This window comes from Neltuma alba, unplaced genomic scaffold (assembly GCF_004799145.2).
Source record: "Neltuma alba isolate B1F8T4 unplaced genomic scaffold, ASM479914v2 tig00006901_pilon, whole genome shotgun sequence".
Taxonomy (NCBI): domain Eukaryota; kingdom Viridiplantae; phylum Streptophyta; class Magnoliopsida; order Fabales; family Fabaceae; genus Neltuma; species Neltuma alba.
In genome coordinates this window covers 27,678-49,690 of record NW_021634615.1, presented here as the reverse complement: position 1 = coordinate 49,690, position 22,013 = coordinate 27,678, and the positions used below count along the sequence as shown (strand labels likewise).

Below are 22,013 nucleotides of genomic sequence, written 5' to 3'. Positions count from 1 at the left end.
TAGGCCTCTCAATTCATGAATATCTCAGTCAAAGCCTCGAACATCTCCAGCCATATCTTACATGTGATATGGTTTGTGAGCCAATGCAATGTTGTTTGATAAAATTGTCAAAGATGGTGTGCACCAAAATAAGATACATCGGGGAAGAAATTGCACCTAAGAGAAATGTAAGGATTACAGTTGCACTTGTTTGGATACTTTAAAGGTGGATTGCACTTTAACCCATTAATATACTATCATGAGAAACTTAAGTTTACAAGGACAACAGTCCAACCCTCAAGAGCAAAGGCTCTAAGCGAACCCTAACCCTGAGGAAGTTGTAGATAGCCAGTCATGCCATTATTGGAGAGAACATTCAGATTTTGGCAACCTTACCAAAAGATAAGGATGAGGGCTCACAAAGCTACCTCAATGATTCCATCTCGATAAGTAACACTACTACTAATGGAAGAGCAAACTCATGAATTCCATGCAATAAAAGCAGCCTATATAAAGTCACCATCACAAGCAATGATGATACATCAACCACGAGAGTCTGATGAGGACCTTTAAACAATCCCAACCTACTCAACTAGATTTAGGCAGCACCAACCAAGTCCATCAACAATCATTTCAAATCAATTGAGATAGGATGAAAGTACATGCCTTCTCAATACCAACCATGTCCACCAACAATAATTTCAAATCAAGATGGAATAAAAGCACATGCCTTCTCTGCGACATTGAAGAGAGCTCTGGGGTTCCATAATTTACTTATAGGTTTATGCTCTCTCTTCCTTTGCACTATTGCCATCTTCTAGTCAGCAGGGATTGCTCCATCTTGATTGTAGCCACACATCACCAAGACCCATGATGAATAGAAAAAGAAACCCTGTCCCTCCTAAACACATGTCCACACTAAACAACCACTTTCTCAACTTACATTGGAGAGAGGGAGTAGCACTGAGAAACTTCCACAAGGAGGGAAACGGAAGAAACTCTCAGAGAGAGGTGGGGAGAGAAGCCCACTCTGTTTTTTTTATTTATTACTACCTTGTGATTGCGTAGGACATGATTTGGCATGCACAAGGAAGACCTTGCTCAATGTTAAAATAGCGCATTTAAACTGGAATGCAGTTGAGGCACCTCTTTTTAGGCTCCCCCTTTCGGTTAATGCCACACTATTATATTGCACAATATGCTTCGGAAGGATTTATAGACCTTACTTCTGATTTCAATGAAATGTGTGTTAGCTCCTTTTATTGGGATATCCTGCGCTTGTACCTTGGGTAAGTTCTTTGCTGGTGCATATGCAGCGCTCAGGCATCAATGCCATTTGCCATTTTATCTCCCTCAACCCTCGCCCCTTTTTTCCATCTCAAAGCAGGGCTTGATCAGCAAGGTCGTCTGGGCATGCATTGTTAACAGTTTTGTTGTTCATTTGATCCATTATTGGTTATGCCCTATAAAGCATGGATGCTTGAAATTGTAAAACTGTAGTTCTGTTGTATAATATAGAGATGATATTCTTCAATTTGTAAATGAACACTTGATTTTGTTGTATCAAGTTGTGGGTCTGAATTGTGTCAATGGTTCCTACATGTTGTGCCTTTTCTGCCATTTTGTTTTATTTTCGCCCTTCCGCTTTTATTACATATCATCTGATCATTTGTCTCCAGCTACTTATTTGTGCTTTGATGGTTTTTGTTACCTGCATTTTATTAGATGTTGCTTTAAGAGCATCATACTTCTAACAGCATCTATATCCTTTTTGAGTCGCTCACTCTGAGTTCTAGTTCATTGATGGTCGGCTCAGATGTTTGAGATAGGAGTCTCTAGAATCGAACTAAGTAGGTTAAATCGAAGTCTGTCAAATAAAATCGAATGAGATTTTTTGGGGGGGGGGGGGGACTGAAACTTTGATTCTTGTATATGGTAATCGATTTTGTCCTCATTCCTCAGAACTAGTGGGGATTTTTTTATTTTAACATTTTGTGATGGTTGATGAATGTGTACTGTCAATAATATAGATTTTTTTTTATCGAGGTGTTTTTGAGAATTGAAATTAAATTATTTAAAATAATTTTTAATTTAGGCTCAATGAATTTGAACATCTAAATGTTCCTCCTTTAATGTTAGGGAAAACATCTAGGCAAGTTTAATTTTCGTAATCTCACATGTACTTGGCATTGTTGTGCATGACATGCTGAGTTTGTCAATAATGAGAGTATTCAAATATTTTATATTTAATATTTTTCTGCATCTAAATGTGTGTAATTTATACTAAAAATAAGTAATTACATTAAGAGCAAGATTTTATTGCATTTCCGCAATCATTTTTTTAATCATATTTTCTATTTCAAATGAAACAGAATTTAATGCCACAAAAAGATATTGGTTTTCCATTTTTTTTTAAATTATAAAAACCCAACGATAAAGTCTAACTCTATATTTGGAATTACAAACAATTGAAAGAACTATGTGAGGTGAGCAACTGTCGCACCTGGCAGTAAAAGTACAGATTAACGTCTTTAAGTTTCTTTTGTTTGTTGAATTCAGCATTAAATTATGAATTGGGCAAAGTTTAGGGTTGGATAATTTTAAATAGGAAGAGTAAACAATCAACTAGAATAAAACTTAATGTGTCCTCAAATTAAGCACGACAAGATGAATGATCCTGCAACAATTATAATTATTTGCTAAGCTGTAAACGCTTACGCTTGCCTTTTGAATCAGGGGAAAAAAACTAATGTTACCTCAATATCATTAATGTCACCACTAACTTATTAATTCTTACAATATGCATGTATTTATATGATGATTGTGAATAATTATAAAATGAAATAAAATAAAACATTTGAAACATATCTTTGACCAACGAAATGTAACAAAAAATATTATAATAAGATGATTTCCAAATTTAATGTAGCTGATTCAAGAATAATTGGCGTTCCATGAATTTTTATATCACATGAAAAATAGTGAGTGTATTCAGGCTAAACCAAAGTCTAAAGTCTCTAGAACGCCTTTTTGTTCGGCAAAAAAAAGAAAAAAGAGAACTCTTTTGTTATTGTTGTTATTATTTGCAAGTTCTCCCGCCTTAAAATGACCGTACAGACGAGCTCTCCCGCCATTTTGTCCCTCAGTCTATCCTTTGGCGCTTCGGTTGGGAAGAGTGAAGCACCGTCCGGCAAGAGTTGCTTTACTGTTTGACAGAAAATATGGAAATTGTTCGATCTCACGTCCATCGGAATATCTCCACTAACGATGCTGTTAACACCCTTCCACTCTATCGTTCTGCCCCGCCGCTTGAAGTCAGGCTCGAGGATTTCGAGCTATACGCCATGGATCGTCTTCGAGGTAAGTTCTCTCCGTCTACTTTTTTTTTGTTTTTTTCTCTTCTTTGAATCCCAGTGATCTACCGATGCGCATATGTTCTCTTTGGAATGCCGGCGAGTTTAGTGTCTAGGCTTTTGCATTTGGATAGCATTGCCGATCTACAACGTCTTCAACTGATTTTAGGTGCTGCGATTGCGGTTTCATGATCAAATATCAGAAATGAACTATTAAAGAACAAGCGAACTGGTTTGTTGGCATAAGATAATTGAGTTCAGTGGTGAAGTGGAAGAAGCTCTTGAGCCTAATTCAAGGACGCGGTATTAAAATTCGCTAGCGACTAAATTGTTTTGAAACAGTGTACTGAACAAGCATCAAATCGTCGACATTTTCATCAGTACTTAGCAAGAGTGTGAAGTGTTTTTTCTCCAGAAACAAGAGTTTAGTCTGGTAAAAATTGTGTGGTTGATGGTTATTCTTGTGTGTTGCAGTTCTCAAGGGGATTTCAGATGGTTTATCTCGGGGAAAGAAACCAGAAGAAATGGAACAATTAGTAAAATCTCGTATTTATCATCATTTTACTATTCGGTTTTCCAATCATACCGGTCATTACCATGGAATTCCTCTATGCAGGTAGTCAATCTCTTGAAAGCACATATGAGGCATCAACAGGCATCTGAAGTTGTAAATAAAGATATGATATCTCATTTTGTTCTACGGCTTGTTTATTGCCGAACGTGAGCCCCTAGTCCCCCTTTTCTACTTTTATTGCACATCTTTTTATATATGCCTCTTATTTATGTGATTGTAAGCATGCTTTGTAGTTGTCATTATAAGATTTGATTGACATTTTAAAAAAAAAAAAAAGGGAATTGATTGACATGAATGGGGTCTTCTCAGTAATTGAATTTTATTGCTTGGGATGGAGGCTTGAAACTATTAGCACTCTCTTTGCATGGTGATACTGGATGCAATTTAGCATGTGTTTACATTAGTCATATCTCACATTTTCAGCACATGTGCCAGCATTGGATGTCATAATTGAAAAACTAAGCAAGAAGCACGCTCATAACTAATGCCACCCTTAGTCTAGCACAACCAACTATTGAAATCCTTTAAATTTAGTTAATTGTTAAATAAATCTAATTTATTTAGTTAATTTTTTTAACACTATTCCTTATCTACTAAAATATTCACCTTTATCTCTCTAGTGAGGACTTGAGGAAATGGTTCCTATCTATGGAAACTTCACTATTTCGCTATCGATTTCGTCGTGAAAATGCTGAAGCTCAGGTACAATCACTTTAGATAACATGTATTGTATTTTGCATTTCAACCCTAAATGTTAATTTGTCATGTACTTTTCTTGTGAATTCACAGAGAGCAATCATGGCAGAATTTGACCTTCCTTACAAGGCTGTTAGCCATGTGGAATTTGAGGTAATTACTTGTCTCTCTTTTTTTCTTTTTTTTTTGGCTTTAACCTTTACAAGTTTGGCAAATGAAGTGGATGCTTACAGTTTTCTATAGATGCAACATGCCTCTCAGAACCTATGATGACATGAAGTTGTTATTTTCAGAGTGTGAAGGACAAATTGGAACAAGTTGCACGGTCCATTGGCCAGCCTCTACCTGACAGTAGGAGCAAAACTTTGTTTTTTCTTTTTCTTTCTTTTTCACACCCCATTCACCATTTACCTTTTGAGTATTGATTTCGTTGCTTATTTTACCATGTTAGAGGTGGACAGCGTAAGATTTAACTATTTGTTGCTAAATATTCAGTTGGTTTTTGGACTTTGCTTGCATCTGCATGAATAGATTACTGCATATATTTATTGACAATTCTTCTAGTGGGATATACGTCCTGCAAGTTCCTACGCAAAAGAGAAGTCTAGGACTTTTAAAGTCTTTTTCCATTTCTTCCTTTTTTGAAGTTCATAACTTAATCCAAATTATTGTTGCTGTGTTGTTGTTGTGTTGTTGTTGTTGTTGTTGTTGTTGTTATGACATCTAAATCTAATGCGTTTGCATTTTCTTTTGCTTCTCTTTGCAGAGGATACTATATTCTACAAGGTATGTTTTTTTTCCCCCTTTTTCTCCATGTTTTGACCTGTGTCTTACAAATCAATAGATCTTAGGCTACAATTGAAGCTACGTAGTTACAGTATCTAATTTTTTGTATATTGGGATAAAATGACCTTTATTCTCATAGAAATACAAATCCAATAAATGATTTTTGTATTTTCATATTTCCTGCTCCATGCTCTTGGTAAATAAGGCAAAAAAGCGTGAATCTACCATGAAACTTATTGGTCATACCAGTGGATGTGTAGCCAGAAACTCTAGCAAAATGTAGAGCATCCTGTTAACTGTCTGATTCTCATACTTTTTGCTTGACATCTCGCTTCATATGTTGACTAGCCCTGCCCCTCTCTTGCTTACTTTGTTAGCTTAACTTATTTTTCATCCCAATGAAGGTACCATTTGAAGAAGTTCCAGAGCTTGTGGCTGGTCGGAAAGTATTTATAAATCAAGGTTATGCTTATGTTGGAATGAATCAGGTTGGATATTATAAATTCTGGTTATTTATTTTTCTGCATCAGTTGCTGTCTCTTCGGTCTTTCTTTGAAGGCAAGGGCTAATGGTTGAAAGAAATCTTTTCTACAATTCTCTGCTTGTTTCATAGGTTGTCTCATTGGTAGCCACACTATTCCGCAGTCAGCTGTCCAAGGCACTTACACTCACAAACAGGTTTGATTAAACATTCGTAGTTAACCTTTTCTCATGATTTTCTTTTTAAAACCTATTAATTTATCTTATCTGAAGATATATGTAAGCAATAAGCTTGGTGAAAGAAAAGCATAGCTTTTGTCAACATATTCTTTTTCTTTTTTTTCCTGTTTTTTAAAATTCTCCTTTGTTTGCTTCACTGCATTTTAATTATCTATTAAAAGGTTGAATCTCTCTACCACATGTATTTCGCTGTCTTCCTAAAATTTGAAGGATACTTTTGTTACCTTTGGCAATACGAAATGTTTATTGAAACAGGTTTCTGATCTATTGACTGAAGTTTATTGATTACAGTGCACTGTATCTGAATTTGTGCTCGCTCAAAACAGTAAATCTTCTCCTAAACTCGTTTCCCTGACACTTTACTGTTCTGATTCCTGCCTATCACTATGCCAAATTAGTAGAAAAATAGATAAGTTTCTGCCTTTCCTGGCTGGTGAACTGTAAACTAATTCCCGTCCCTTTGGGAAGATGTTACTATCTTGTATCATTGCATGAGTCTAGTTGCATAAAAGTAAATATCCTCATTTATATTCTCAGCAACTTTAAGCGTAACTTTTTAATTTAAAATCGAGTTTAAATTATTTGTTGCAGAAAATGGACATCTACAATTCGAGAGCAAGAGAAAGATAGATTGACTCCTGTAAGTCTGGTTAGCACATTGTACGTTTAATAATTCCTTATTAGTGTTGAAGTTGACAAGTTTTCTGTGTGTAGATTGTGGAAGCCCTGTGCTCAAGTTATTTAGGTCCTGACTATTCTCAGGTGATTCATGCCATATGTTCGTCTATTTCAATCACTAGTGGGTTATATTAGATTATGGTGTTCACTTTGGTTGAGTGTCTCTGCAGCCAAGAGAGTATGCTCAGATATCATTAAAAGACATCGATCAAGTTGCCAAGAGCTCATTTCCATTGTGCATGCGTCATCTATTTGAAAAGGTTGGACTTAGTTCCATAATCATGCTACCACTCTACATGTTCATAATTTCTTTATTCTTTCTGTTTCTCTTCTTCTGTTTAGAATTCCTTTCGGTCTCATTTTCACGTGATGTTATACTTATTTAATGCAGCTGAGAGAGGATCACCATTTAAAGCACGGAGGGAGGATGCAACTAGGTCTCTTTCTGAAGGTTGCATTGACTACCTGTCTGAGTGTATTCTAGAAAGTTATGAGTGATGGCATGGTTTAGTTCATAAGGCTTGACATTCCACATGCTGTTTCTTTGCTATGTTGATTAGTTGGACACCATTATACAGCCAATCCTTGTATCTTTTCTAGTTTTCTGTTTCCCCTCCTGGGTGGGAGCAATTTTTATGATTGGAAGGAATCATAGCGAAAGCTGTGCTTTCTAGTTTCCTGTCCGTAAGAAGATATATACGTTACGAAACATGCAGTTCTTTGTTTAAAAACCAAAATAATTGCTGTTTGCACATTGAATGGTGATGTCAGGGTTTCATCCCCCCCCCCCCCCAATTGACGATCAAGGTTTGATGGTGAGATCATGGTTTCTTAATATGGGTTCTTATATCGACAATTTCAAAGATAGAATTTGGATATTCCTCCCAAAAATTGAATGTCTTGTGGTTGAACATGTTAGGTTAGCAATGGCAAAATTAGCAAGATATTTTCTCAATTCATCTACACCCAATTTATGTGCCATTTTTCCTTTTTGGCATTCTATTTTTCTTATCATTTTTCTTTTCCTCAAATGATACATGAAGGGTGTTGGTTTGAATCTGGATGATGCACTTGCATTTTGGAGACATGAATTCTCTCACAAGGTAATACGATGCTTGCACTTGTACTTTCATATGTGATGCGTTATTTCTGTCAGTTTACGTTCGATAATTAATTACTCTGTTGTAGGTTGGTCTGGAGAGGTTTGAGAAAGAGTATGCATACAGCATACGCCATAATTATGGAAAGGAAGGAAAGAGAACTGTAAGTTGTGAACTCGTTGGTTACATTTTGGAATTTAATATTCTACAGAACTAGTAAGGGCAATATTCACACGGGCACCCAGATATAAGTTCGAATTAACAAGTTGTTGGTTGAGATAGTAAGCAGTCTCACCTCTGTAAAGAGGATAACATAAATTCAAATCTTAGAAAGTGCACTTGTTGGGAGGGCTTCAACCTTAACGCTCTCAACCCGACAGAGATTAGTCTCAAACCCAAAGTGACTTGAGGATACTCTAAGTCATAAAATATATATATATATATATATATATATATCACATGTGAAACATACCTAGAGCTGGCAGTACAAGCCCAGGCCCGTTGGGCTACTTGTTTAATCCCTTTTTTGGGGCCTGGCCTTCAAAATTGGCGTCTTTTAATGCCAAATGGCTTTTTGGCCTGACCTTTCTAAGTCCTTAAAAAAGGACTCGGTGCCACCTATTTAAACCTCTTTTTTTCCAACTTTCGGAGTGGCCTTCTTAGGAAGGGTGCGGTATTTTATTTTTAGATGATGAAGATAAGGACTAAAGAATATTTAATTTTGGATTTGAAATTTGGACTTTAAAATAATTTATATTTTGTCGTTTAAGACTTGTATTTCTATTATTCAGTTTGGAGTTTAGCTTGGTCCTTTAGACATTTATTTTTGGTTCTTCAGAGTATATATATGTATCATGACAATGGGAAGCTTTTTGTTAAAAAATAATAATAATAATAATAATACAAGCCAGGCATAGATGCTTATGGGCCTTGAGCCCATGAGAGCTGGCCTGGTCAGCACTTTTTGTTAGCTCTAACATACCTATCATTGCAAAATTCAACAAAATGTTATCGCACATTCATAGTCAACCACAATGGCTTTTGCAGTAATCTTGGTCATTAATTTTGACCAAATAGTGATTAATGAATTCTTTTTACTAGATATACTAGCCCATCTCCCAGCACACGCACAGATTGCTTGTAACTTAGCATCGACCATTCGACTTCTAAAACATTTGCATTTGAAGAATTTGACCTGCACGCCTTTGCATTTATTCTTTTGAAGAGCGAGTATCTTGGTCCATTATAAAATTTGGAGCATGCTAACCTTCACGCAAGAGGGGGTTAGAATTGTCTGGATACAAGTTTGTCTTCCAGTCTGTGTATTGCCAATGACTTGAGTTATGATTGTCCTTGCTTCACTTGAAGATTTAATCTGAAAACTTACACTTATGCTTGTTTCTATACATGGTCAATCAAAGTTGAACGAGTAGTATTTAATGGATGTTGCAGGATTATAGTCCCTATTCTTGTCAAAAAATTATTTCATCAACTCCTGGTGTTGGAGATCATCATGGTTGCCCCTATCGACACTTCAGGTCACTTTTATTACTGATTCCAGATTTCATATGGATAGTTTAGCTTTCATTAAAAAAAATAGTATAGTGTAGCTTTGCCAACCAAGTTCATGAAATGGGCCTTGGTGCCCATCAGGTGGATTCGATCACTGATTCAACAAGTTTCTGGCTTTTAGGGTGAGAACTGAGAAATTCTATCTTGTTGAGCTAAAGTAGTTTATCTATTAATGTTATATGATGCTTTTCACTGAACCATAATATTTATTTCTCTTGCTTGACGAGCACCTTTGGTTTTCCTATGCATTTTAGCATGTAAACTTACCTGACATTTCTTGTATAATTAATCCATGACTGCAATGAAAGAAAAAAGTTCTTCTCGAGTTATATAAATCGTGCATTATCAGGGCATCATAATATTAATTTCATGTGTTGCAAGATTTATTTTCACGGCTAATACTAATAAGTCGATGGTTCTAGATAAATTGAAAGTTCGAATTTTTCAGTGTTTTTCTGTGGAGTAAGCTACAAGCCAATTCCCAAGTGATGAGAAGATTAATTAATTAATTGAATTGCTGTTTGCTTCATCCGATGTTAGCGGTGTGATGCTGAAGCCTAGTATAAAGCTTGGCTCTACCCGACTTGCCCGTGCTCTCTTTTAAACCCGGCTTAGCTGTCAACCGTTCCGTGAGATTAATTTATTGCGAGAGACCCAACATTCGTTTATTCAATAAATTCAGTAAATGAGACAACATCTAATGTTATGTTTAATATCGAACTGTAAATTGTTTATTTTGTTCAATCCCTTTCTTGTTTATCTTTTAAAAACGTGTGATCTTTTTGGGACCTGTGTATGACTTGATATTTAATTGATGCCATTTGTATTTGTTAGTGAGGAGAATCTTAGAGCTGCTATTAACAGAATGGGGGTGAATGGTCGAACACTTGAAGACGTAATGGACAAAGTACGAAATAGACATTATCAGGTAAACCTCAACAGCATCGGCTGCTTATAATTTCAATTCTCTTGCTATCCTTGGAACTTGATGTCCGACCATATGGGATGTCGTTCGTGTAGCTGGCTTGCACCCTGACATTTGAAGCTATCCATGGTAAGCAATGTGATGCGGGGATTAACCATCCAAATCAATACTTCAGCGACAGCCAAAAGATATTGAAGCCTAAGGTAACACCTATACTGCAAATTATGACTGAAACTAATGTTGGTGAATAACTCCTGTAATCATAAATTATAATTACAAAATACAAATTGTGGCAATATTATGTCCATCGAGTTATGGTGCACAGGTTCAACTATATATTATGTATACTGTGGGAATCAATTGCTGTTATAGGAATAGGGGTTTAAACTTTAGAGATAGAGTAATATATGAATATACCTGCCACTGGTATGTTATGGTTCCAAAGGGAAAAGGAGAACCACTCTAGTAAGCTTTTAATAATGGGGCCAAAAAAAAAAAAAACTTCATTGTCACTTCGCTCATTTTTCATTGTGAAAAAAGCTTGAAAAACTTGGAGGCTGAAAGCAAGGAATAAATCTCTCAATAAAATACGATAAAATTTGGGAATTCGGAAATAGTTCTTGCTAAGCAATTAGGTTTATGGGTGTAAGTGCAACTGAGCTCCAGTATGAATGTGCGTTTGCCTGACTTGAAAACAGTTTTATGGGAAATTTGGGAAAATTTGCTTGCTGAGTATTGGGCATGAGAAATCGTTAACCTGAAAGCATGCTAGTGTAAGCATGAGTTCGCCCAAGTTTGAAACCGTGTCATTGTAAGAATCCCTTCATTGTGAATCCTGAGGACGGTGAATTACTCGGCAGAATAGCCGAGAAAACCAGATAGGTTTCTAAAGTAGAAACGTATTTGAAGTTGAGAGGAAAACTCAAAAATATCATTTATGTATCTATTAAAAATTTTAATATATCACAATATTCATAATTTATAGGCTTAACTTTCAACTTCTATGCAATGACTTGTACGAATTATATTAAAACATGGATTCCCCTGAAAATCTTGGGTAGATTAAGAGAGTACATGTGACGAATGGCATCTCATTAATGCCTTCCCTTTCTTTGAAATGTGCAGCCGCAAGATCCTTCTGCTACATCCTGATTTTCAAGATCTACGGCTTCCCTGACTTGAGGCGCTGATGATGATTTTGGATCCCTCCCTCCAAGGGACAGTTAGCGATGAGCCTTGAAATTACTCAGAAGCTGGTTGAACTACACAGAAGCATCTTCATTGAAATGTATATTTATTTGCTAATCTTGTGGAGGAATGTTTGCTTTTATGTATTAAACTAGTTAGTTATTTGAAGCTGCCCTTTATTTAAAAAAAAAAAAAAAAGGGTACCATTTCCCTCTTCAATGGCGGAGAGAAGTTGTAGCTGCAGAAGGGCACAGGTTCTAACGGATGGATTAAGGAAGCGGGAGTATTTGAAGTGCATAAATGTGTACTTTACAGCGGGAGATTGGCAAGGTATTTTGGTCGAAGCACGATTCGCAAAGAACATCTTTTAGTGAATAACGAATATTAATTCTTTGAAACTAAAAATTATGTTACACTCAGTATGATATTTTGATTCTAAGTCTTGATTATATAATTTTATTTTCAAAAAGAAACGGTAGTTCTGTTGATAAGCTTGCTTCATCTACAAAAATAAAATGGCAAGATGTGGCTGAATCCCAATGTTGCAACTCAAAGAAACCGGAAGAATATCTCCCGTTAATAATGAGTTCGATTTTCATCACAAATAGAAAAATAAAATCTAGAAATATGCGTTGTCGCGGGATCAGTGGGTGAAGTAGATAAAGCCAAGTAGCCTGAAGGATGCTAATCTGTTCGGCTTCGTGAAACCTAGTTTGAAATATTTGAAGCGGACAGTCCGTGCTTGCTGCGCTTCTAATGGGACCCAACGCAATCAGCCTTCACTTTCCAATTTTTGTTTTCCATTTGGATGATTTCATCTTCTTATGTGAAACATTTTGACAGCATTCCCCATTTCCAACAAATAATATTATCGAGAGATAGCATCCTTGTTGGTCCATGAGTCAAAAGAATAATTCCCACCAAGCTCTGCGTTATTTCTCTTACCCCCCCCCCCCCAAAAAAAATTGGCACGTGTAATTTATAAGGAATCTAAATTAAAAAATAAATATTGCCAAAATTGAGAAATGTTAATTTTAAAAAGAAATGGATGCAGAAGATAAACAACTATTTACATGTCCTGGCCAAAAAAAAAACTATTTATATGTAAATATATAAAATTTGTAACAAAACACGCCGTCGATGAATCAGGAAGCTCACAACTTAGTTGGTGTAGTCTCGTTACACTCATCACTCAAGCAGATTTCACTCATATTTTATTCCGGAATTAAAATTTGATTCTTAAAAGAAAAAATATCGGGTACTAACTACCACTCAGATTATAAAAAGAGAAAATCACTTTTGATATACCTATGCTTTTTTTCAATTTTTAATTTAGTGTTTGTGTTTTTTTTTATTTGGAGAAATTACAAACAAAGACCCTTAAATATGTAAAATTGTGATTTGGAATTCTGAATTTGAAAAATAGCAAATAAGACCTAATTTCACTTTTGCAAATATAAAATGTAGGTGAAATATCTGAAATGTCCCTCAACCAAATTGTAATTTGGTCTGCTGAAATTGTCATTCGTTAAAATAAACTTGTTATTTCTCATAATCAACTCGTCATTTGGCATACCCTTCAAGTTGTGATTTGGTCTACTAAAGTTATCATTCGCTTAAGTGAACTTATCATTTCTTATGGTCAACTTGTCTGACTGAGGGTATTTCAGACATTTCACCCACATTTCATATTTACAAAAGTGAGACCGGGTCCTCATTTGTTATTTTCCAAATTCAGAGTCCCAAATCACAATTTACATATTAGGGTTTTTATTTGTAATTTTTCCTTTTTATTTTTTGCCAACTTATGTGCTTTTTCCTTAATAAAATCTTTAATTTACTTTATTAGCATCCGTACAAAAACTAGCAGTGCTACAGAGCAAAGTTTTTTTTCCCAACACAAAGCAAAGTTATATGAAGTAATGGTGCTAGGAGGAAAAAAAAATAAAAATTTTAATTAAAAGAGAAAAACACATCAAATTAGAAATTTAGAGAAGGAATAAGTACCTACAAAACAGTTTTTTCCAGACAAAAAAGCATGAAAAATTAAAATATCAAATGCGTCATGTGCTTCGTGTTAAGGAAAAAATTAACAAAATGTTTGAGGAATTTGTATTTTAAAAGACAGGTTATGCTTTGGGAGTGGGAAAAGAAGATACTGAAAGGTTCCCACCAATTGGAGTTAAGAACCAAAATTTTGGCAAGCTTGCGGAGGCCAGTTCCTCCTCCACCATAAAAATTCACAAGAAAGGCACAAAACAAAAGCATGAGCTAGCCTTCTGATTCTTCCTCAATCGACGTCGTTGATGCCGTCCCTGTGTGGTCAGCATCATCACCACCTCCATGCCTCCCAAACTTCCTCATCCCCACCAATTCAAGAAAAAACTCGCTCATGACGGCGCTCGCCGCCGCACTCACCCCTTAATCTGGCTCTTAGCCATCATCTGCACCATCATCGCCGTCGCCGTCGTTATTGCCGGCATCGTCGTCTTCATCGGCTACCTCGTGATCCACCCTAGGGTTCCGGTGATCAGCGTCACCAACGGTAATCTAGACCTCCTCCGAAACGACTATGCAGGTCTTATGCAGACACAGATTACCATCGTGGTGAGAGCTCAGAACGGGAATGCGAAGGCTCACGCGACGTTCTCCGATATCCGGTTCAACCTGACGTTCCAGGGTCAGGGCATCGCGATGCTCGTGGCGGACTCGTTTGAGGTTCCGAAGAACAGTTCGAGGGATCTGAATTATGTGGTTCAGTCTTCGTCGATTCCGTTAACTCCTGATCAGATGGAGCTAATAAACCAGGCATGGAAGCAGAATCAGATCGCTTTTGATCTCAAAGGAGATGCCAGAACTCAGTGGAGGGTTGGCCCTTTGGGTTCTGTTAAATTCGCTTGCCATTTGAATTGCAAACTCAGGTTTCATCCCATGAATGGCACTTACATTCCCTCGCGCTGCACTTCCAAGTCAAAATGATCTCTTTTACATATATATAACCATATTTCTTCTTCTTCCCATAGTCACACAAAACCTTCTTCTTCTGCTTCTTTCGTCAAAGTGGAGATGTTTATTAGGTAATAATGTTAATGGATACCTTTAGATTCCATGCTTTTGTTTTTTAAGGTCGTTGTTAGATATGATCTTCAGTTCTATGTCCTCCACAGAAGGATAATTACTTAATAGTTAAGACCCTTGATATGGCAGGTAAATGCGTAACGTTTTTTTTTATTTTATTTTAACTATTATGATTATTAATAATCTTAATTTGAAGTGCCAATAATAATAATAATTGCTTTTTCATGTCATGACTACAAGACTACAATTAATTATAGTTATTATTTTCACCGGTGCTGCATTTTTGGGTCATCAGTGATGACATGTTGCATGCAGCTAGTGGGACATTTAAAATAGAAAAAACATTCAAACAAGGAAGGCGGAAAGCTAAAAAGAAAAGGGAAAGTTATGATAAAATTTGCAGAAAGCACCGTTCTTTTTTATTAGCCTTCGCTCAGACGCGCCAAAAAAAAGACAAAACCCACGCACCCGTCATATTAATTTGTGTAGGACGTAAAGAAATGTTTAGGAGTGTTTGGAAGCACCCAAAAATATTTTTCAGAAATATTTTTTTATAAAACGAAACAAACTTCTTTATATATTTATCTTAAAAATACTTTTAAAACTATGGTTTGATTTCTATCCAAACACTTTTTTACTTATAAGCTGGGTCTCTGGAAGTGATCAGTCCACCTCCACCAAATATTTTTTAAGTTGAAAATGGGAGAAAGTACCCAAAAAAGATAGTGTTAGTTTATTTTGTGTTAATTGGATTTTTTTTTTTTTTGGAGTGAAGTGTTAATTGGATTTAAGTATATGTTGTGTCAGTCTCTTTAGGAAGACAATAAATCAGGAAAAGCGTGAAGAAAGCGAAGTGATCATTAAAGCAAGAAGACACTGGAAAAAGCAAATCATACCTAAACCATAATAATTAAAATAAATAAATAAATAAATATTAAAGTTGTTCATAGATTGCAACTTTTCTTCTTTACGCGCCTTGCCCGATTGGCGCTCAAGCCGGGGAAGGATCTGGAAAATTTGCATTTGAAATGAGTATTGAAATTTCTAGATGGAGAAAACATAACGTCAAAAAATGTATAAAATGTAAAACAACGTGCATAATTACTTTTGAGGACTCTTTCTTACAACAGTGGGAAAGTCCTCGTGATTTGTCCGCATAATTTCGATTTTTTTGGCTTTTTAAGAAATTAGAATGAATGAAGAATTATGATCCAAATTCATTAGTTACAAACACACAAGTGAAAAAATCTGCACTTTCTGAAAAAACTCGCTCCACTCTGAGGAATTGCTTCTTTTAATTCTGTTATTTGATGAGGTAAATTAGAACAAGGCTCTTTAATGGTAATTCATCCATGTCTTTTTGTTTTTGCCAAGGGATATATATAAGAAATATTTTTCACTTTGTAATTTTTTTATTTCTTTTTATTAAATACATGTATCATTCTTTAAAAAAAATTTATTTGAAGTACTGTTAAGTACTAAATATTTCAGTGAGAATTCATACCTTCGTTTGAGGTAAACAGCTTCTAAATGAAATTTCACCAAATCCCATTATTTTATGTTCTCTCGGCGGCCCACAAATCATCAAACTAAGAGGGAAACCTACTAGCCAGGCCTCCATAGACTTGAGCCCAAATATAATGTGTGATCAAACAGGACTGAATCTTCAAAGCAAATGAAGAAGCAACCATAAACGGTGCCGTTTGGTTGCTTTGCACATGGAATTAGATTTTTGAGGTAACAGTTTCTCATTTCACAAATGTTTGGTCACTGAAAAAGGTTTCCACGGTTTTATTATTGATTCTTTCACATTAAGGACGCAGAAAAAAAAACGTTAATTTAAGGAAAAAATTCATATTTAAGATACTTTATTCTAGCCGTGTCTTTTTTTTTTCCTACCAATTATTCCAACCATATCATAATTAGTAGTAATTTTTTCTAGATTATTTATCGCACACCCCTCTAATTAAGTTAACAGAGGAATTTGATTTGGTTTTAAATGTGAAATCCCAATCTACTTGCCTCACAGGTTTATAATCTGTTCTTCAAACTATTCCCGTTAATTGTACTTTTTTATAAAATTATGATGAGTAGTTTTCAGCAAAAATAATTAATTAAATAGATATTTCAGAAAATTAATGAAAAAATTTATAGATAACTAGTTTAATTAGTTTTCTTAGTGTCTGTAAATTAGTTATTTAACTTCTAATTATTTATTATATGACTAGCTTTTATTATTAACACTGTTAATTTACTGCTCCAACGTATGATTAAAATCGTGTTGAGGGTGTGGCCAGGTTTGGTTTCTTTAATTACGAGGACATTCTAAATCTTTCGGTTTTACATTTTTTGGACAGCGACCTTCGTAGCGGCACTTTATAATTAATTATAGAACAGAATATACCAACAATAATCAAATCGGACGAACTAAATAAAACAAAATTAATAGACACCAAAGATATTTCCCACGTTAATTGTTAAATTGTACACATACGATGCACAACACACGCTTGAATTAATTCAGCGAAATCTCTCGTGAATTTTGAATTACGGTAGATTATTGGACTGTCTTTTCGTACTCTACAGCATTCAGTAATCAGTAGGATTGGATCTAACCCAAAAAAAAAAAAACAGTTGACCAATCAATATTTGAATCTCAACTATAAAAAATTACTTCCATTAAATGTCTAATAATATTTCAAATAAGATTGTTTTCAATAGAATTATACCTATTCTACCAAAAAAAAAATTGTGATTATGGTGTCTAGAACTAATAAAAATTAGGATTACATATATAGTATCTTTTCAATTTTGTCAACAAAAGAGGCTGTGGCATCATTCTAGATTAATAAGAGTTAATTTAATAAGCACCGAAAGTAATACTCCGGTTGGGTAAATTGTACAAATAGAACGTATAACTCTAAAATTAATTAATTCGGATTTTCTGATCTCAGTATTTTCAAATTTTTTTATGTAGGGCTTTTTTTTATAAATAAATACTATATAATGTCAAGTTTTTATGGTTTAATTTTTTGTTTTCAAAATAATATTATTTTAAATTATAAAAAGATATTTTAGTCTTTTGATAACATTTAAAAATCCCTAATAAGGCATCCTAGCCTAATTAAGAATTTGTTAAAAATGTAGGCCTTAATTTGAATTTTAATATTTTAAGAGGATTTAATTAGGATTTTCCCAATGATGTACTCGTATATAGTTGGCAAAAAAAATGACATATATATTTATAGCGAAAGAAAACTAAAGTATTTTACCACAGAAAAGGAAAAAGAAAAGATAAATTATTACGTTTAAATTTCACTAACGATGAACAACAACAAGAGAGATGGTCAATTATATTGAATATATAAATAAGTTATTTTATCCTCTGTCCTTTCCAATTTCTACCCATTTAATATTGTTGACCCAAAAAATTATTTTATTCATTCTCTTACCTAAAAAATCAAATTCGATAGGATCACGATTGCATGTTGTTTCACTCTCTCCGCGTTTCCTATTATTGTCCATTCGAAAATTCTCTCACTTTTGTTTGAGAAAATATATGCAAAAATGTAAATAAAATTTAAATTTTCAATCAAATTATGGTATATCTGCATTTTTCATTCATGCTTTGTTTTTAATTAACTCTTGTCATTGATGATTTTAATTTTTTAATTTAGAATTCATTTACCGTAATTTTTTTAAAATAAAACATTAAGTATGTGAGATCAAACATATAAATTTCCCCAGAACACATAATAAAAATCTTATCAATACATAAGAGCATGAAATAAATGAGAATTGATTGGCCTCCTTATATCAATGTGTGTGTGTGTGTGTGTGTGGGTGTGCATCGACTGTGTCCGTCAAATTAATAAGAACGGGGCATGATGTTATGGCCAATCCTGACATGTAAACAAAAAATGCCCGGAAATTCTATAAATAATAACGTCATCATTAAAATAAAAAGCAACTTCAAATTTTTATACATTCTCCGAAATAATAAATGCGCTGGTCGTGGAAAATAAGGCTCTTGTATTATACTCCATATATTCCCTTTTATAAGAAATAGTTACTAAATTACGTTATTTGAAATATTAGTTAGAATTAACTGAAGAAAATAAATATGCAAAAATTATACTATCTCCTTAATATAAGATCTCGTTTGACTTTTATTTTGGTCCTAAATATAAGACCCCAATCTACTTTGTCTCTCATATTTATACATTTTTTTTTAAAATAGCCCTTCTAATAATAAAAGTTTTAGTCAATACACTTGATTAGCAAGGATATTTTAGGAAAAACAACATCTATTTAGGACAAATAACTAACTCAACTTACTTTCTTAATCTCCTCAAATTAGTCAACTGGCTCTTATAATTAGGATCGAAGGTAGTAATATTTTTTCCAAAAATAATCTCACTCACGCGAAAGAGAGAATGTACAGGGGAGAAAGAATGTCTACAAATTAACTGCAATAATACAAGTAACATAAGTAGTCAAACAAAAATAAAATGAAAAACCAACAAGTAAAATTTGAAACAATATTTAAATATCTCCTACAAAAAAGCACGTCACATATTATAATTATCTCTTATAAAAAAATGCGGAAAAGAATATACTATAGTGCTAGTGATGTAGGCACTAATAGGCAGTAATACTCTGTTTATTAGTCACTAGTACGTTCCAACCAATCCGATTATTTATTGATCGATCAACTATTGTCTGGCCAATAAATGAAGGTGGTGATCTCCTTTGTCGTCCCCAAAAAATAAATGTGATACTGATAACCCGTAATTAATAAAATTAGAATGCTGGACCCAAAAAAAAAAATTAGAATGCAATTTTTTTCTTTGAAAAAGAGACTCGTGGAGACGACTTATTCAGTGTTGAAAAATAAGCCAAATGGGATGGTAATTTTAGGGGTGTTTATGAGGCCAAAAAACCCACAATACTCATCCAAACTCGGTAAAATAATGCTTAGCTCGGCTCTAAAAAAACAGTCCAAATAATAAGTGTGTATTTTGGGACACGGCCACATATGAGGTCGGCCTGGGCATCAGATAAGATATGTTGTCCTGCATATTTGGCCTTATCCAGAATCTATATATATAATTTTAGTATATATAATTATATTTAATATACATACACAACACATGTAATATTCATACATCACAGAATTATATATTTCGAGATTTAAATTATTGACATATCTAATTATAAATGTTGTTTGAAAACATATCATGTTGTGTTTGATTATATAATAATTATAAGAAGATATAGAATGATAAATAGATATATAAATTTGTAGTGTGTTGTTTATATTTCTTCTCTTGAAATATTTTAAATTGTGAAATTATAAAATACATTTAAAAATCAAAATATTAATTACTAGGTTTGGTGAAAATCTTCACATGATATAAACAATGTATCAATATGCATCATTATTTAGAATGGGCAGGAAAGCCTAGCCCGTCTAATCCTAAGTAACTTGAGCTTTCATACGACAGGATTAAACAACGGGTTCCAAAATATAGCCTGTTGATTGATTATTCAGGTTAAGTGTCTGGTAAAGGTCATGCCCAACTGCTAAGGTGGTCGGCCTATGGATGGGTTGGCCAGCCTGAATTTGACAAGTTGGCAGGTTTATCACCCATTAATGGCCGTGTTTGCCAATCCCAACATTACTTCTCTCTTTTTTTTGGATAATACCTTTGCTATACAATGCTATAAAATTACCTATGACTGCATATGGTCATGGGCATTAGGGGTGTTCATGATGCCCAATAGCCCGGTATGCCCGCCCGTGCCCGCCAAAAAAACGCCCTGCCCAGCCCAAAAAAAAATGGCCCGAAGAAAAAATGGGCATGTTTGGGCAAGGCTAATCACGGACAGGGCTGGGCCACGGGCACGGCATGCGGCCCTGCCCCTTTGGCCCTGCCCAAAAAAATATATATGTATTTGTGATTATTTATATTATAATATGTATTTTTTTTTGCTAGAATTATAATAAATATAGTGCAATATTAAGATATTATATTTCAATACAAAGGAAATTGCTCCATAAGACTCTAGATTTTTAAAGTTTTAATTATTTTAGAAATACCACCTTTTTTTTTAACTTTTCTAAATTACTTTGCTATGTACTATAATTGTCTTTTAACTTTTTCATGTTGATATTACTTCATATATCATGAAATTATACTAATTTGAATGTGACATATAGAACACTATAGATTATATTGAATCATAAGTTAATAATATAATTGAATATGTTAACGTAGCTTGTATCGTGAAGATTGATGCAAATCATTTGAACTTTAAGGCTTTAATTATAATTTTTTATTGTCTTGTTTTTTAAAAAATAAGGATATTATTTAATTCCTGGAGTATAGATATTTGTTAAAACATATGGTAGTATTTTAAATTTCAAGACTTGAATTGTAACATTGGGCAAGAAAAGCCCGCCCTGCCCAGCCCGCATTAGCCCTGCCCAAAATGTCTAGGGCTTCTAGTGGGCAGGGCCGGGCAGCGGGCTGCATTTTACAGCCCGCATATCTTTCGGGCTGGGCATCGGGCAGGGGTCTTGCCCTGCCCAGCCCTGCCCATGCACACCCCTAGGGCTGGGCCACGGGCACGGCATGCGGCCCTGCCCAAAAAAATATATATGTATTTGTGATTATTTATATTATAATATGTATTTTTTTTTGCTAGAATTATAATAAATATAGTGCAATATTAAGATATTATATTTCAATACAAAGGAAATTGCTCCATAAGACTCTAGATTTTTAAAGTTTTAATTATTTTAGAAATACCACCTTTTTTTTTAACTTTTCTAAATTACTTTGCTATGTACTATAATTGTCTTTTAACTTTTTCATGTTGATATTACTTCATATATCATGAAATTATACTAATTTGAATGTGACATATAGAACACTATAGATTATATTGAATCATAAGTTAATAATATAATTGAATATGTTAACGTAGCTTGTATCGTGAAGATTGATGCAAATCATTTGAACTTTAAGGCTTTAATTATAATTTTTTATTGTCTTGTTTTTTAAAAAATAAGGATATTATTTAATTCCTGGAGTATAGATATTTGTTAAAACATATGGTAGTATTTTAAATTTCAAGACTTGAATTGTAACATTGGGCAAGAAAAGCCCGCCCTGCCCAGCCCGCATTAGCCCTGCCCAAAATGTCTAGGGCTTCTAGTGGGCAGGGCCGGGCAGCGGGCTGCATTTTACAGCCCGCATATCTTTCGGGCTGGGCATCGGGCAAGGGTCTTGCCCTGCCCAGCCCTGCCCATGCACACCCCTAGGGCTGGGCCACGGGCACGGCATGCGGCCCTGCCC

At 34.5% G+C, this 22,013-nt stretch overlaps 2 protein-coding genes across 2 annotated transcripts; both read left to right on the top strand.

Moving 5' to 3' along the window:
• The first annotated feature begins 3,151 nt into the window (after positions 1–3,151).
• On the top strand, positions 3,152–11,733 carry LOC114751409 (probable DNA primase large subunit). Its single transcript, XM_028940083.1, has 19 exons — positions 3,152–3,339; positions 3,807–3,868; positions 3,949–4,052; positions 4,527–4,608; positions 4,696–4,755; positions 4,896–4,953; positions 5,369–5,388; positions 5,793–5,876; positions 6,002–6,066; positions 6,700–6,748; positions 6,823–6,870; positions 6,957–7,046; positions 7,178–7,237; positions 7,830–7,889; positions 7,975–8,049; positions 9,339–9,424; positions 10,293–10,386; positions 10,479–10,586; positions 11,509–11,733. The coding sequence occupies exons 1-19, from the start codon at positions 3,201–3,203 to the stop codon at positions 11,533–11,535; spliced, it is 1,371 nt and encodes a 456-aa protein (XP_028795916.1). The 5' UTR covers positions 3,152–3,200; the 3' UTR covers positions 11,536–11,733.
• Positions 11,734–13,699: 1,966 nt separating this feature from the next.
• LOC114751408 (NDR1/HIN1-like protein 12) lies at positions 13,700–14,838 on the top strand. The gene has a single exon (XM_028940081.1). The coding sequence runs from the start codon at positions 13,915–13,917 to the stop codon at positions 14,548–14,550; it is 636 nt and encodes a 211-aa protein (XP_028795914.1). The 5' UTR covers positions 13,700–13,914; the 3' UTR covers positions 14,551–14,838.
• The last annotated feature ends 7,175 nt before the right edge of the window (positions 14,839–22,013 follow it).